The 18103-nt window shown below is 42.5% G+C and overlaps 2 protein-coding genes across 2 annotated transcripts in view; both read left to right on the top strand.

Moving 5' to 3' along the window:
- Positions 1-16014, top strand: part of LOC118777602 (extracellular matrix protein FRAS1-like) — a 38263-nt gene extending 22249 nt beyond the window's left edge. Inside the window, exons 3-6 of the mRNA XM_036528698.1 lie at positions 13175-13282; positions 13890-13982; positions 15341-15487; positions 15964-16014. Coding sequence (XP_036384591.1) covers positions 13175-13282; positions 13890-13982; positions 15341-15487; positions 15964-16014 — 399 coding nt within the window. The remainder of the gene's footprint in view (positions 1-13174; positions 13283-13889; positions 13983-15340; positions 15488-15963) is intronic.
- Positions 16011-18103, top strand: part of LOC118777600 (extracellular matrix protein FRAS1-like) — a 65551-nt gene continuing 63458 nt past the window's right edge. The window contains exons 1-4 of the mRNA XM_036528696.1: positions 16011-16110; positions 16175-16308; positions 16768-16851; positions 17811-17999. Of these exons, the coding sequence (XP_036384589.1) occupies positions 16011-16110; positions 16175-16308; positions 16768-16851; positions 17811-17999 (507 nt within the window). The remainder of the gene's footprint in view (positions 16111-16174; positions 16309-16767; positions 16852-17810; positions 18000-18103) is intronic.

The following is an 18103-nucleotide window of genomic DNA, read 5'->3' as shown; positions in this document are numbered from 1 at the left end:
AGCTTGCCTTTGTGAGGGAGCTTTGAGCTGCCATTGATCTGGCTGAGGATTTTGCTTTGTTATTTGAACGCTGATCACAGCCACAGCTTTCAAGGGGGAAGACTTACACTGCATGCCCTACACCCACTCTCTGTTCTTTGCTATTGCTTACCTTGCAATTATTTTTCTTTTCTCTCTCCTGACACTCAGGTTTCTGCTTAAAACTCTTTTAATAAAAGTGCCATTTCCAAAAGAAACTGATTGATTAAAGGTTAAGTATTAAGCCTCTGTCGATGCCCATGTAAGGAATGCCCTTATGGACGGCTCTGTTTGTATTTTTAGGTATCCTACGTGGACAGAGCAAAACTGGGTCTGGATGTTCCCTCTGTGCTACTCATGTGATGTTCTTGCATGTGAGACCTAAGGTCTTCTTGCAGGTGGCATTATCCTGTTGGTTCCACAGGCTATTGAGAAGGCCTCAGTGTTTTTTTTTTTAGCTCTGTTGTTGTTATTCATCCAGCAAGAATTTCTGGTGTCCACATGGATAAAGATAACAAAATGAAAACACCTTATCTTTAGGTCAGCATGGATGAGTCCCTACACGTCTCCTGTGTTTCTGTCCTTGTTTGTACCTCATCGCGTTTTCTGACTGTGGGGTTTTCAGCAAAGTAAATAAAGTCATCGGAAAAGATTACAGGTTCATGAAATTGTGCGTTTGACTTTAGGAGATCACTGTCGTTTTTCTCTGAATGCTTGAGGTACCTGAAGGGCTTGTGCAGGGTTTGATGCTTTGTTGCTATTTTGAGCAGTGACAGGCTGACACATTCAGAGCTGCTACTGTAGCCGTATCCCTGCAGAGACCCCTTGTCTCTATTGATCTCCATATTTCATAGCACTTTCACACAAAAATCACCATCTCCTCTTCAAGCTAGAAGATCAATAAGAGACCTGTTTTCCGCCTGCTAATATATATGTTCCATCTGTCTTCATGCAGATCAATACTGCTCTTGTCCAATCGTACAAAGTACATACATCTCCTGACTAGAGCTTTGGAAAAGGATTTTGGACAATAGACTTATTACATTGTTCCTTAGAAGAGGACATCCATGTAATTCAAACCAAGAACAATCCCAACTATTTCGCTAAGTCATGTTATTAATAATATTTTAACTGAGGTCATTTTCCTTGTTGAAATAAGACAAAAACAGCACTGGAAAAACATGTTTCTTTTTGATGGCATTTCTTAAACCCTATGAGAGTGCAGTGCAGGTAATGCAATTTACTTTCTCATATCAGTCAGGAAAACATGGATTTTATCCAATTGCCAATGAACTTTGATTTTTTTTAAGTGAGTGCCAGAGAACTATGGATGTATCACCCTTGAGAACATGAGATGAACATAATGCACAATGAGCTTCCATAGTTACAGAAGGCCAGAATACCTGACTAGTATGCTAGGCATTTCTACATAGCGTTATGAAACAGAGGTAGGCATTTTCAGTTGTCACAGGACTCCTAGACTCGGACTCCTAGACTATAGGGCCGTGTGTCTGTGAACCTGTTCTGTATATCTATATATCTGGTGATCTGTCTCTTTTGATAGAAGTCCATTTGCCATGTCCATTTATATGTGCAAGAGAAAGGATGTAATGGAGAGAAAAATATGGTATCAAATCAGTCAGGCATAGCCTGCAAGCAGATAGATACATAATGCTAGAGTAGGAAACTTATTTATCAGTCTGGACAGAACTGCCCTATTTTACTTTGGGATATTACATCATAATGACTCAGCCTCAGGATGTTTCTTACCTGAGATAGGGTGACCTTCATGACCCAAACACAAAAGCTACACATTTTTCTGTTAATGCTTTTCCCTGCTCCATCACTGAAGCATTTGTGACTGACAACTACCAGATTTTTTTCCTTGTCTGCCTGGAGTTGTTCTTTACCGACTTTGTAAGTAAGCACTTGTAAATGAACAGTAATATAATTATAAACCCTTCACATCGCTTGCCGTTGCTTAGCATTTAATTGGGATGTGTGTTCATCACAAGTAAATAACTGGAAAAGGAAGTGTGTTCATTTACCCCATAGGCTTATCTGTAGTTCTACAACAGAATCACATGTCTGGAAAAAATGCATAGTTGTTGCTAGTCCCAGATCAACATATTGATTTTGACAGAAATGGGCAGTTGTTTTGTGTATTAAATTTTTTATGCAGTCCTTAACTGCAGACTGGCCAATACTGTGTCCTGTTCACAATTCCTCTCCCATATTAATTGTGTAACTAATTGATTAAGTGATATTTTAGCTTTTTGCTTTCCTTTCCATCTCCAAGCTGTCCTGAACTGAGAACAGCTACAGAGACTACACACTGGACCATTCAGAACTCAAACTGTTTCACAAACTGCATTTTAAATTGGGATTAGTTATTCTATTTTAGCATGTACAGGTACCAAACTGGGCAGAAACCTTTCTTCATTTGGAAGATGAATTTTCAACCAGCCTCGTTTTCTGGACCATGACAACCTTGCACAGTAATCAAGCCCCAGATATATATCTGTTCTGTCTCGGAGTTGAAATCCAAAGTTTGAAACTGTAATTGCCTACCCAGATTCTCCCCTAGTCTGGGGAGCAGCAAACTTTGGACAGCTGTTGAGGTTCATATGTAGATAACCTGCCATGTTACAAGCCCAGACAGGGGTGTGATGCGTGTAATGTCTGTTTCGTCTGTGTAAAAAATGTGTTAACACGTTCTGAATTAAAAACGTGATTGGACTGCTGGATGTGACTGACTCCTCCCTGTGGCTCAGGACTCTGCATAAGAGATGACCATGAGGGTAGATCTAACTTTCGTGATGAGAAGGTACCCAGGTTTCGACTGGTTTAAAACAGTGACCTGACACACGGCTCCTGGAGGCTATGGTGATTGAGGCTTTGAGAAGTGGGATTCTGTTGAGCTAAAAGTGGAGGATACAGATGACAGGTTTGACATCTTAATCCAGAACATACTGTATGAGCATAATCCTGTGAGCCAGAACAGGTTCTTCCTGGCTCTGTCAATCAATCAGCAGTCAATCATCCAGTGTGTATTTCTTGCCACAGGACTTCTCAGTGGACATTCTCAGAAGAAATTAAGAAAACACACAAAAAACAATCTAAAAATACAGCTGAAAAGCCTGCTTTAAGCCAATGAAGGAAAAACAGCAATTTAGTTAATAAGGGAATACTAAAGATAGCAAAGTAATTAACACGTTAACACATTGAACATAAGCACAGATATAAAAAAGAAAAAGTCAGCACTTTTTAAGTTAAAAAAGAAAGTAAGTAGTCTCCAAACGGAGCATGATGTTACATATTTAGATGTAGGCGGTATGCATCATCTCGCAGCTGAGAGAAAAGCCTAGAAAAGCTGAGTTCCAGCAGGAGCCTAAAGAAGTGCAACGCCCCTAACAGTCTGACCCCCTTAGGCACTGACCTCAGGGCCTCCATCCTGGGAAGCATCTTGTCATCTTTAAGTTGAACACCTCTGCCACTCTCTCTTGCCTTTACATATGTTTGTGGAAACAGTTTGTGTTATTTATATAATGCATGACCTTAACCTTGCAAAGTCAAAGTGTGCTTCCTGTGGAGGAAGAGACGCAAAGCTTTGGACGAAATGATCCGAGCTCCATTCGTTTCCAGGTTCCCCTCGTGTCAGGCTCAATAACTGGAACAGGACCTCAGCTCTGCTGCCAGTCTCTAGAACAAAAGTTCACTGCCTGCTCCTCAAGCGTGGAATGAACTTAGCTTTCCACCTGCAGGGCAGGTAGCTCAGGCCAATCTCCTTTGTTTTATATGTTTCTAAAATATCTAAAATGTACCCTATGGAGGGGAGAACTATATGTCGTGATTAACCTTTATCAGCTTCTGTTGCATGCTTATTATTTTCTGAACTGCTAAACTAACTACTAAACTAACCATCAGCAAAATTTTATGCAGCATGTCACAGGACTGTTAGTGTGAGATAAAACAGCCTGATGGTGTTCAAAGGGAAATGTAAATGACACGAACCTTTAGCCCTTTATTGATCTTTTATCTTTGAACGGTTTGTGTTAATCATATGTGTGCAGTGACACTCAGATCTCTGGTTTTTCACTGTTCATCAGTGTTGTGATGTCATCTTTTTTAACTTCGCTTCACACAGTAAATATTGCAGTGCAGTTTTATTGCAATATTATCGCATTAGCCGATTAGCCGATTAGCAGAGCCGAAATTCAATTTTTTTTACGGATACCCTGTACTTGACATTTTGGATTCGGTTCCCGACCCTACTCTAAAGCATGATCACAGGTGTCCAAGTGTGAATTAATAAAGCCTGAATTAAAGATGAATTGCCAATCAATACCTCCGCTTGCAGAAAGAATATTTGCAAGGTATCAACTCCTGGCAGAAAATTCAAAAATCCTACACATTTAAAGTAGAAATTGATTGTGCATTATGTCAAGAAAAGAAGTGTGTGGATCAAAAGAATTTAAGAAACTGTATTCAGAAAAGCTATGCACGTAATGTTCTCTGTAAAGACAAGACCCCTACTAATCTAAGCAAACCCAATAACTCCTAGCTAAAACACCTACTTCAGCTGGTCATTATGGTATTGACAGTACCACACCCCCTTTTCCATTTAAAATCGGTTGTAATTTCTTGACAGTTTTTCTCTTCCTCATGTTCTTAATTGTCAGTTCTTATCTTATTCCTACCTGTATGTTTCTGTGCGTCCCAGAATCACAGTGTGCCCAGTCACATAGGTCTCAACATATTGCAGGGGGAGGTGACTGTCCATAAGAATGGAATAACTGTTTTGTGGTAGTTAATAATATACACAATAAGCACATTCAAATAAAGTTGTCAAATAGGGGGTGATGGTGGGCTGATAATGAGGTAAGGATGAAACATTTTAAAATTTTGGGGTGCTGTCTTCCTCAGCACATGGTTGCTAGGTAATAACGCTGATGATAATACAAGAGAACAAAGACGCTGCAATACACTGCACTTCTTGCACAGAGATCCTGCACGCTGCATTGTTATTTTCTTCAATAACAGTTCCTCTAAACGTATGTTAGTTTCTAAAATACAGAGTGCTGACTTACACATGCACCTGAGGCACGATATACACACGGTAAATGGGAAGAAAGAGAAAAACAGCAGAAACAAGAAAAAAGAACAACAGAAATAAATGCTTGAACAGTAAAAGACTGTATTCGCCGTGTACAAAGCTAACATTGTGTTTGGCGTCTTTAAGCTGTCAGAAGCCTGCGGGCTGAGAAAACAGGTTTCTCCCCAGCCATTTCCGCTTCCTCCCACTGCCTGTCAGCCTCGGCTCAGAGAGGATTACAGTCCCGTCGAGTCATCGGCAGTAAGGCAGCTTGGCACTGGACTCACTGCAACGCAGAGGCATAGCTCCCAGTCATCAGGTTTGTCATGAGCTATCAGCAGTCCTTGTTGAAATCTGGAGTGTGAAGCTGGAGGCATAACATTAGCAGTTGAGATCTTGTAGTATGTCAGGCAAGGGTGTAGGTTTCAGTTTGACATTGGTGGGGACATATTTGACCATTGTACTATAGGCTACCAATAACCCCCCCCCTTGGTCACACACACAATATGCAACAAGGAACAAAATTGTCTCATAATGGGCTCTAACTCACTGTCATAAAAACAAAGATTGCAAACTGCAAAATCTCTCCTGCTCCTTTTGTCTCTGAACTGCCTGTACCTGGCTGTCTAACATGACCATCTCAGTAAAACAATAAACTGGCAAACACTGGTGTTTAACTATGCTAACTTAACTAATGGAAACATGTTATATATTTGTTACCATGGAAATCTTCAGAAATATTCATAACCTGTGAGTTACCTTGCTACCTTATTAATCTTGCCAAAATATCCCTCTTATGTCCACTTTCCTCTTTTTTGACGATGCTATGGTGGTATGGTCACCTGCAAACCCCAGATGAAATGATAACTTGGCTGAATAACATGATCAAACATGCATTAATTATCTAGCAAGCTAGCCACCGAGTGAGTATGTTAAAGAAGTCATGATGATACAGTTATCTCACAAATTAACGTTAGCTGGCTAGTAAGGCAAGTGAACTAACAAACCACAACTGCTGACTGTACAAATACCTTCCCCAGAAGTGCTCCTGTCAATGAATGGAAATGGCACAGTTCTGGTTCCTAGCCTTAACCAATCAAATTAGGATTGTTTTGAGATGTGGAAACAAAGTCAGGTCCATGTGGTGTGGATAAAAAAACTCCACAAATGATGTTTCAGAGTTAAGGGAAATTACATTACTGGTGGAGACAATATAATGGTTCAAAATTACCGGTAAGGTCATGTGCCCCTCGTCCCTACCAAAAACTAAACCTTTGTTGTAAGGTATGCATGAGCAACTGTATTAGTTATGATGAGTACCTGTGAGCTGTCTCATTGACAGCAATGTCTCGTTATATGCATACATTTTTAAAATGTTTATGTTAAAAAAATTGAAACAATGTTCTAGTAGGTGTCTTCATCCAGCAGCAGTATGAAAGCAATGGAAGAAAAAGACAAAATGGCAGCAAGATGAGACAAAATGACAAGACGGGGGTAGATGAGAAGTGTAGATAGGAAGCATACTAAGTCTGGGCCAGGAATGTCTGTTTGATCTGTCCACAGAGTTAAAGCTATCACATTAAAACACTGGTTTCACAGGGAGCAGAGCACCTGGAAATGATTTTCTAGGTACTGTATCTCAGTAGCTTCCTTTTGCAGATGACCATTTTGCGTGCTGATCCCATTTGTCTACTGAAACCCTATAACACCATGAGAGTAAATGACTAGAACACACTGTAAGGTTTTGGTTTATAATAGTTTCAGAATTAAAATGCATTTTAATGAAATGAGCATAGAGCCACTCCACATTCACATTCAGCAATCAAGTAGGATTGCTGGAAATCTGTGATTCGTAATGCTTCCAGCACTTGAGGGGTCAGTAGATCAGTTGCCACTGTGTGCCACTGGAGGCAGGCTGCAGGATCAATTTATCTTGAGTGGAAGAACAAGAAAATTTATTACTCTTGGGTTCAAGGTCGTATGTCAGAAACATGACACGCTGAATCCTGTCATAGCGCTCAGCATCAGAGAGAGGCCAAATATTCTACACAGCATTATTTTCTTCAATTACACAAATTACATGTTAAATTCATTTTCGGCAGAGTGTCAGCAGAAAATAACACTGACTTCTGACTTACACATGGACACACATGAAAATATTCTTGAAATTAGTCAACGTATAATAAAATCTGCATTTTGACCTACACCTTGTTTGCTGAAGAATCCCCAGCTGCTTGTCTTAATTGCTTATTAACAGACCTCCCCTTCTCTGTGGCATGAGTGCAGTGCTCCAGGTACTGTGAGTGGATTAAACAGCAGCCCACTGTGATGGGCATGGTGGAGGTGTGTGTGCGCACCTGCTGCAGACCGATGATGGATCGGCCCACCCTGCCCTGTGGGCGGCTCCTCTGGGACTGCAGGAGGTTATCAGCAATTACAGTAATCAGATTTATGCTGGGAGGCAGTTTGTCATGTGGTGTCACACTGCTGTCGAGTGAGTCAGTTGGTTACAGAATATGAAGCAATGTTCAGATGTACCTGAGGATGAATACTATGCATAAACAGGACCTGCAGAGCTTCACAGCACAGACATGAAGTGAGGGAGGAAGGAGGGGTTTCTGTTCAATAACAGGAAGGACAGGCTTAATAATATTAGGCTTAATAATATTTAATAATATTAAATCATATCATGAATACAGTATGCCACTGCTGGTTTATTGAGGGTATAAAACAGTGATAGATACTATACTGTATGTCCTACATATGATAGCTCACGTAAGTAGTTATTTATTTTTTTTATCTCTCTCTCTCTCGCTCTCTCTCTTACACACATACACACACACATACTCACACACACAACACTGTAATAAGCTGTGAGGAAAGCAGAAAAGAACAAAAATGGAATAAACTAAAATATATTTTAATACGGTTTATTAATGGATTGCTTCCATCAAGGGATTGGCACAGCTGTTGTCTGTCAGTGTTTATCCAGCTCACAGGGAAAAGGTATTAAAAGGAGAGGAGGAGACATAGCTGCTGACAACAACTGAACACTACTTTTAAAGTATGCTACTACTGCTCTTACACGCTGCTTTTAAACTGTACTACTGCTTTTACACACTGCTTTTAAACTGCACTACTGGTCTTACACACTGCTTTTAAACTGTACTGCTACTGCTTTTACACGCTGCTTTTAAACTGTACTACTGCTTTTACTCACTGCTTTTAAACTGTACTACTGTTCTTACACTGCTTTTAAACTGTACTGCTACTGCTTTTACATACTGCTTTTAAACTGTACTACTGCTTTTACACATTGCCTATAAAGTATACTATTACACACACAGACTTTCACAGATCACTCACAGAGAGAGAGAGAGCCCCCAGCAGGAACAGAGTCATTTATTTCTCTTCTCATTTCATGTGTCAGTTTTGGAAAATCTAAGACAAAAATGTTGCTTTTTTGTCAAGTATTGTAGTAAGTAAACATTGTTAAATCATAGTGAAATATGCTAAGAGCCAGTTTTGCCGTGAATCATGCCATGCTATTGACTGAAGTCTTGCGGGTGGCTCTGGACAGCTCTTTCAGTGGAGACGGTTTAATGGCTTCTGAAAATGTGCTTACCCAAGCTGATGGTTTGTGTCAGGCAAGCTGTCATCTCATATTGAAAGAAACTGTAGTTATGACTCTGTCCATCAGCAGCCGGGCCCTATCAGCCGGGTGGCTGGTGAAGGTGATTTATTGTGTCTCATGATAGAAACATAAATTGCCTGGGTAATGATTTAGGTGTGCAGGCCAGCTCAATTTTAGGTCTGTTGCAGTCAGCAAACTTGGCAAGATTCCTTCTAAAGGTTTGATAATAAGACTCTCGGAAAGTAAAAATGTGAATGGTTATAATTTAAGTGTTAGGGTAGTATTAAGTCATAAAGACTTTAAGTCTTAAAGTAATCATTATTGACACTATTCATTACTGAATTATAACATATACTGACATGGATGTAGCAAGACCTCCAACTGTGCATTAATGTCAAATGCCATAAATAAGCAAATTCAAGCGAAGTCACTGAGTCCCAAATTCAGGGTAACTACTGTGATTCTTTATTATGGTTATTCAACACTCACAGGTCTTTGTGAGTTCTGTCCCTTACTAAAATTAATGGAATATATTCAGCAAGCATAGAAAACAAAGGGTTGCTCAGATTGAAAGACCAGGTACCACAGCAGCTGGGTTTAATCTGGTTATGCAATAGTTTTGGGTATCACAATTTTAGATGACCCTTAGTGCTGTGCAGGAATGCGCATTGTAATGGGAGGTTTGCACCTACAGCCATTCATGAATAATGGTCAAGCTGTGAAAATCCAAGACAGTGAGCACCCCGCCTAAGATTAGAGAAGCAGAAGGTTTGGGATGCCCATTTGTCTCCATTATCGCCCCCCTGGCACAGATGGATTAGGCTGAGACTCGTAGGGGTTCATGGGAAGCGTGAACCCCTCCCTTTGTGTGCTGTTAGTGTGCCAGGCTTTGTGAGCCTGGCGTTAGGGTTAATGGTCTACCACGCATGCCGTACTAGTGATGTCTCATTACCAGTTGTGAACATGGGGCCAGTGCATATTTTTCACCGTCTTATGATTTAAGAAGACTGGTGAGAACTTAATTATCTGCACTGGAGAGGTCAGGCTCCAATGCCTCATTAACAGTCCATCCATACCACCTCATATCATTACAGGGCCTGTTCCAGACACGCACAGCACAGGTGTGTTAAACTGGATATGTCATAACTGAAGATAATACCTGAAATAGAACTATGATGCAATAGGAAGAAATGTGTTAGTGGTCTGGATAAATACTTTCCTTTACAGCCACTCACACTGCCCTATACACGTGCACAGATAAATCCAGCCAGGCTGATGTCTGTGTATAGACACACACCTCGTTTATCTCCCTGCAGAGACATGCGCATTGTGCTCCTCTGAATCAGGAGTCATTAGTTTGCATTAGTCTGTCTCAGACTGGAGAACCACAGAGAGTTATTGTTGTTTTAAATGCATAACGATGGTCTCACCCAAAGCTATTAAACAGTATGTAAGCCAATTTAGCGCCGTAATGTATTTAAATTTGATTTTTCACCTGCCCATGGTTTTCACTGGGTCAGTCCAGAGAACAGGGAATATCAGCTTTTTAAAATTGCAGAGCTTACAGACAGGGCTTGGAATGTGAATGTCTGTAGTAAATAAAATATCATTCTTCTTTCTAAATTAAAAGACCCTGATTTTGTATGATTCTGTTGTGTCCTGTTACAGAGTTTCTAGGGTTTTCAAGGATAGGCAGAAAAACTGGACAGTATTTTCTATTTGCGAGTGTCTAATAACACATGTAAAAGCAGCATTGAATCAAAGTGACATTTCTTTTGCTGTTTTTGTAATTCACTCTGTGAAATTATGGGTTCCAGTGTGGGCTCTAAAGCAAACTTCAGCTCCCATCAGCACCTTGCTTTACTTTAATGGTCTGATCAATAGTTTTAATGATGCCTTTGGGACTTGTTCTAAACTAAAATTGCTAAAATGGCATTTCCCTCGATGAGAAACTGAAAAAAAAAAAAAATATATATATATATATATATACAAGTATCAAGGTTTTATACAATATTATAAAGCAAGATGGTTTCTTGTGTTGCATCTTTTTGGAGAAGTGGATACTTGATTTCATTAATGTAATGATGTGCATGGAAACATTTTATTTAAAACTTAAAATATTATTTTTATTTTTATTGACATGGCCTCGCAGCAGTAATCTCATTTTTTTCTATTATTTTAAGGCACAGTCCCCATAAGTCACCCTATGTTTGAGTAGAGAAGGTAGTATTGCAATACCCACAGAAAATGACAGGAATGCCACCACTGCATTCATTATTTCTCAGTTTTCTCATGACTAAGTCTTGACTTAAACCACAGTATATGATTGCTTCCTACGGCTTGGCCCATTTCATCACTCATAATATCAGACACCTCATATGGTGGAAGCATTGTCTAAATTATTTTAGTATTTAGAACAGATGTTGCAGCAGTCTGGAGCAAATTGGGTTAGGTTATTATCTGAGTAGTTGTTCATTTACTCTGTGTTAATAAAAAGGAAAATATACACTAATTACCAAGATCAATCCACCTACTGAAAAAGATCTAACAGTAATTTGCTTCAAATGAACAGAAAAGAAACCTGGGGAAGTTGTTTTACTCTGATGCTGGGATGACTTTAGGCAGGGCCTCCCGAATACTTCAGGTGGAACAGCTGTCCTTGTCAGGTTATTTCTGAGATCTAAATTAGGGCATCTGTGTGTTTCTATTTCCAATTTGCCTCTCCTTGAGTCAGTGAATTCTCCCAGCATAAAACTGTTCATAAAATGACTTTCAAATGACTTAAATGGACTTCTTTGCTTATGTTAAATGTCCCTGCTCTAAAGAGTGCCCAGTCAGCTTCAAATTGCATGTTTGGCTCATCTCTCTGTCAAGATATGCCCAATTACTAAGCGTCCAGTAAACAAATTTCCTCAATATTCATAGTAGAATTGTAGGAAAGATAATTTGCTAAACCAGGACTAGAGTATCATTATTTATTCTAGACATAAGAGAAAGGTCTCCTCTTACACTAAAGGTGCTGTAAACCTTGAAATGCTTGCAGCTATCACTCAATTAAAAGATTAAATTACCCCCCAATTAGAAATATGTACAATATTCATGGATATGAGACTCTGATATAACATTGCATATTATGTGCAATGATGGGATATATCTACCATGCTCCACACTTGAAAAAAATTCTCTGTTAAATAACGAAAGAAAAAAAAATATATTCAAAATAAAAAAGTGGGACTTTTTTTTATCATTTTCACTGATACCCCTATCCGAATTAATAAAACTTTGCAGCTGTCACTGTCAGGGAAAAATATAATCATTGTTTGGGATCACACTCCCAAGGTTTATTTTTTAATGCAGTTCATGCCTGGATCATTTCCCAGCTGAACCCATTTTCTGTGCAAGATATATTGGAAAAGAAAACACAACAGAAACACAACATGCATCTCAAAACCCTTTAACGCCACAAGCACAAGCCTGCTAATTCCACTGGTTATAAGTGGGGTGTGTGTCTGTCTGATTATCTGGGTGGGTGAAAAGGCCTCCAGGAGCCCAAAGTCTGTGGCATACTCATCAGGCTTGGACTGCACATGTGCTGGACCTGCCCAGCATGGGCCTTCATCCCTGGCCCCTCCCAGCCACACCAAGCCACACCCACAGCCATGCCCAATATGGTTGCAAAACTCAATTTTTTGTTTAGTGACTTCACAGTGTTGGCTGAGTGCCTAAAGTTATATAGAATACTTTTTGTCACGCTAGACCACACCCAACATGGCTGCCAAACATACTTTTCACCACATCAACAAGTGGTCATGAAACATGTCTTTCACACATACGCATCTCTTGTCAAAGCACTCACTCATTCTTCCCTCATCATGCAGCAGGGATTGCCTCTAGATTTGTGACAGGTTTGCTTTGCTCATGTCCAGCCTTTGCTGCAGTGCCTGTGTTTTCCAGTATTATATGTAGTATTAATTACATGGCGATTCCTCTGGCATGATCTGTGGATGTAATCTTGATGTCGCTCAAAGCCACCACCCATGATCTTTAAGTGGTGCCTGCATCATCTAGCAATATACAGAATGTAAACACTCCTTATACTGCTGTTTTGTATTGTTTATTATTAATAAACAGCGGTTGCAAATACCTAGCAGTTTCAAATACTAATAAGTTGTACGGTCAATGGGTGTTTCATAGGAACAGCTCAATTTGTCTGTAGAGTTTGGACACAGTTATTTTCCAAGCCTTTGCTCAGCTTTATAGATTGCCTCCATTTTAATGAGACCAAATCTTAAAGTTTAACGTCCCGCAGGAGGAAGTTGTGGCCAGATGCGGAAGAGAATAATGGTTTGTGTCCAGAGGAAGTTGCAAGCAATAAGAATCCTGTTATCTGTCTGACCCTAATGCATCTCTTCACTGTTTGTGTGCAGAATAATTCATCCTGGAAGCCAGACTCCTGCCACGACTGCAGCTGCCTTGGTGATATTGTGGTCTGCACGACCACCCGTTGCCCTAAGCCGCAGTGTGACTTCCAGAAGGTACGGAGGGCCAATTGAGTTGGTGACACTATGTTCCTCTATTCTGTCCCCCAGCCTGTCCCCACTAGCTCACACAGCTTGTGTGGCAATAGAATCATTTTAATCTGATCCTTGTTGCACGGTTCATTGTGAGGTTTGGCAACAGTTCTGTACTTATATGTATTTTTTAAGAGCTCAGAAAAGATGGGGCAGTGGCAGCAGCAGATGTATGGGATCAGTGCAGTACGGGTGGGTCCGGGAAAAACAGCGGAGAGACTTGGCGTGCATTGAGGTGGTTAATCTGTTAGAATGGTCCTCTGAGAATGTGCACAATCAGTGCTTTTGTATTCCAGTCCAACGGGCTGTACCTGAATTCTAATTAAGCTGTTTCCATTATGTGCACCAAAGCATACCCGCCCTGTCTCATTTTCACAGTATTTGTAGGATAAGCTCATTTAATGCCCCCCCCCCCCCCCCCCCCCCGACATAACAGTGGGATCCACAAATAATAAATTATTATGCATTGTATAATAACAATGGGCTCTAACAATAATTCATGGAGCATTACATGACACTACACGAACTGCTCAGTAAAAACTGTTTGCCCTGCTTTGAATTTATTTTGTAGGGAGAGTGGTTGAGAATAACTCCCGGCAAATGCTGTCCTGAATGTGTCCCACAATCCCAGTTCTCCTGCCTTCATGAAGGAAAGACCTATGGGGTGAGTGACACACTGATCTCCAAACCTTTCTGAACAGTAAGACCAGTAAGGCCAATGCTGCACCTCTACAATAGTCTTTTTATTCTCTGTAACCAATGAAAGTCCACTGATTGGGTTTTGTAATGAACAACTGTCATGTTATCACCGCTAAGCTTATCTGTGGTGCCAAACCTTGAACAATCCTTTTCCAACTCTTTTTAAGATTCCAGAGCTGTAGCCTCTGACTTGAGAGTCTCCTGCTGAAAGAATTAGCCTGCTGTCACAAAGCATACTGTCCTAAGCCAGATCCTGAAAGCTAACTAAATATGCCACAGGGTAAAATGCACAAAAGTAATTTCTGGTCTAAAACAAGATTTTATTACGTGCAGAATAATTGCATACAGTGTTTTATTGCCCAGTATTCAGCTGGTCCCGTCTTAATCACACTTTAGCTACCCTAGTACGTGCATATGTTGGATAAGTGTATAACATCAGAGTAGCTCTCAGCATGAGCAGTCATCAGGATTGGATTGTAATTGATTGTAAAAACCCTCAAGGTTATTGTGAGGTGTTAATGTATTTGTATGCAGGAGTGTAACATTTTTCCTGCATGCACACACGCACCCACGCACAGACAGACACACACACACGCACACACACAAACACACACACGCACACGCACACACACACACACACACACACACACACACACAATCACACACACACATACACACTCACACACAAATACACACACACACCGATATTTATCACACAATACAAAGGCCATGAATGTTCCTGTAGGCTAATTACCACTGTTGATTAATACCATACAAATAAATGGCACAACTTAAAAATGCAGTTTTGAAGATGAAAACTGTTTCAGTGAATTAATGGTTCTAAAATGACAAATGTTGCCAAACATTCTGTCTTAGAGGACCTTTAGTAATAAATGATTATATTATTGTATATTCTAATGATAGGGATAGTGAGCAATTAAGTCAAGCACATAAAAATGAAAGCTACATTGATGATCAAGCACAGATGAAGTTCTGAGTTCAGGGTCATAGTTTACAACAGTGCCAAAACTCAAATTATCACCATGTGGAGGGTTTGCCCGGACTGCCACACGTTTTATAAAAGGGAAGTTAAGACCTGGGAAGTGAGTGGATTGGGTTGGCTGTATTCCTATTGTTGGTGGAATATGTCAGGGCTGGGAAGCTCCAGCTGAGGGGGAGTAGTGGGGCTTTAATGCCTGAGTGGAGCTGCTGGGTGTCTGAGTGATGGTCAATAACCACCCATCCCCCCATACCCCCCCACCCCCACCCCACTGCCACCACCACTGCCACCTTCACCCACCCCTCCCTCCCTGTCTACCACAGCCTGACAGCCAATGGCATGGCTCCAACTGCTCAGTCTGCACCTGCTTGCGGGGAAGAGTGTCCTGCACCCCCCGGCCCTGTGCCACCGTCCACTGCAGGAGGGATGAGAGACCCGTCATTAATTTCGGAGAGTGCTGTGCCAAGTGCGTGGGTGTTGGAGGTGAGCCGAATGGGCCCTGGCCTGGGAAATAGCATGGTGTCACAGCATGTTGCCTTCTGGGTAAAATGCACATGAAATGCATGCAAGTGTTAGCTGTAAATGGAAGTACTTGTGTGCAACTTCACTCTGAGGCTCAGTGAGCTGAACAGCTGGAGGTGGAGACGGCTTGGTGGTGCGCTGAAACCGTGCCGAAACCACATTGAAACGTGTTGCTCCGTCAGTGCTGTTGCGGTGCATCCAAGTCGCTGCAGTTTGCCTTTGCAGTTTTTGGGAGTGCTGCTAATACAGACAGTGAGTGTGCATCACGCGGCCCCTCTCCACCGGGACGGGTTGTCTGTTTGAGCCGCAGGTTTTCTCAGGTTACACCGCTGTCTCTGTAAAACGTGTTCCGCCCTGCGACTGTCATTACCCGGCGCTCATGTACCACTTTTCTGTGGATTACGCACCCTGATGTGTCTCTTAGGAGCAGGATGGGAACAGCTGTTTCCTGAACGCGTCCTCGGCTGACCCATGAAGCGGGGGCTGGGATTTTGGACGGCAGCCCCGGTCCTAGTGGGGATCCAGCCAGAGCATCACTGCCCCTGCGCAAATAACAGCTCGCTGTTCTCAGGTCAGAGCCCCCTGAACACCTGCCCCCTCCCACATCTTAAATTATTCACCCCCCTCCCTTGCAGCGTCCTGTATTGTGGAAGGCCGGGAGTACCGGGACCGGGAGGAGTGGCGGCCCAGCCCCTGTACCAAGTGCGTCTGCAGCGCAGGGGAGACGCACTGCTTCTCTGTCCAGTGCCAGCCTGTCGTTTGCCAGCCGGTCAGTACTGCTTTGCTCTTCGCCTTACCTCTTTATATGCACATTCACGAGTCACCCTGGGTAAGAGCATCTGCTAAATGACTAAACATAATGTAACAGCCATCACAGACCATGCATGCAGCATGGCTACCTCCACATCCCTCAATGAAGAAAACACGGACAACGTATGCATCCGGAAAACCATAGTGCTAATCATCTAACTGTGCAGTAGTGAGATGGGCAGGATTCTTGATGTATCTAGGAAGCACAAGGCAGGTTTATATCCTGGTCTTACACACTAACAGCCCTGAACTATCAGCATCCTGATTGTCTTTAGTGTGAGCGCAATGCAGGAGCCTGGGTAATGGCTGCTGATCAGCGGTGGGAAAAGAACGCTGCCTTTATTGCTTCCCTTAAACTGCGCCGTTTGCATATCAACAGGCATCTTCAGCCTGTTATCCCTCCCTCTCTGTCTCACAGCATGAGAAAGCGGTGATCTGGCGGGGACGGTGCTGCCCTCGGTGCATGCCAGCCTCCTGTCAGGCGCCCAGGAAGGAGTACAAGGTAACCTTGACTAAAGGGGGATCAGAGAGCTTTTCACTTTTGTTCTTGTCAGGAGCGAAGCCGGCGGGGGCCAGAGGCGCTGGCGCAGGGCCCAGGCAGATAAAGGCTCGGCAGTTTTCGAGGGGCACGGGAAATGGGGCGGAGAGGCGCAGAGAGCGAAGCAGGTCTGATGGGTCCCCTCGCTCGCCAGGTTTTCGGCTAATCCGGGGCCACGGATAAGCGTGTCGCAGGTGCCTCAGCTGTCCGCTTTCACCTACGGAAGGCTGACGGTGGGCCCGATAAGAGGCGCAGACGCACCTCCCGCTCAGGGAAGGGGTGGGGGGGGGGAGATTTTGGGGGGGGGGTTCCACTGCCTCGCGTACGATACCGCTGAAGGCTTTACTGCTATCAAACACAAAGACGAAGCTCGTTCTCTGGGGCTTCTCTTGTGTACTTTGTCAAAAGTGCAATTACAATAGGAGCTGAAGTGTTTGAGATTTGTAATGAAGCTGAGCTAGGCCTTATTCCCACCGACATGTGGAGCCTGGTTTGCCTGGGTGTGCTTCCAGACTGAGGGGAGAAACGCCCCCACAGACCTTCCCTTTGTCCAAAGTCAGATTCACACAACTTTACTAACTCACAGTTGTCATTCTCTCCTTCTAAATTATGTTCTGCCTTTCATATAATAGTTTTTATATCCCCTGGTAATCCACCCATGCTTATAATAAGAGGTTGCAGGTGTTTGAGATGTGAAGCAGTGTACATGTTTTCTGTGTGTGTGTGTGTGTGAATGTGTGTGCGCGTGTGTGTGTGTTTGCGTGTGTGTGCAAGCACTCTGCTGCCTCCTGCTTTGTGCTGTGCAGCCAGCAAAGATCCCTTTATACCTTGATACCAAATACAGCATGTTTACCTGTGGAGGAGAAACTGTTGCGCCCCCTTCTGGAGGGTTATTGAACAGCTCTGCCTCTGCTCCTGAGCAGGGTCAGAAAGAGATGAAGCGGGTGGGGCAGTGCTGTGCGGCGTGCGTGCCCTCCAGTAGGAGCTGTCTCCACCAGAGCGTGGTGCGTTACCATGGCGATGTGTGGAGCAACGGCTGCCAGTTCTGCACATGTGACTGGGGACAGGTCCTGTGTCAGCAGGCTGAGTGCGGCCGAGCAGAGTGCTCTCAGGTAAGAGCAAACATTGCAAACTGCTGCAGGACCCAGTTTTATCCTGTATATGCGAGTGCATTACTCAGCTGGACTGTAACTGTACATGTGTGCGTTACTCTGAA

The sequence above is a fragment of the Megalops cyprinoides genome, chromosome 5 (assembly GCF_013368585.1).
Source record: "Megalops cyprinoides isolate fMegCyp1 chromosome 5, fMegCyp1.pri, whole genome shotgun sequence".
In the NCBI taxonomy this organism is placed as follows: domain Eukaryota; kingdom Metazoa; phylum Chordata; class Actinopteri; order Elopiformes; family Megalopidae; genus Megalops; species Megalops cyprinoides.
This window is presented reverse-complemented; position numbering and strand designations above follow the sequence as displayed.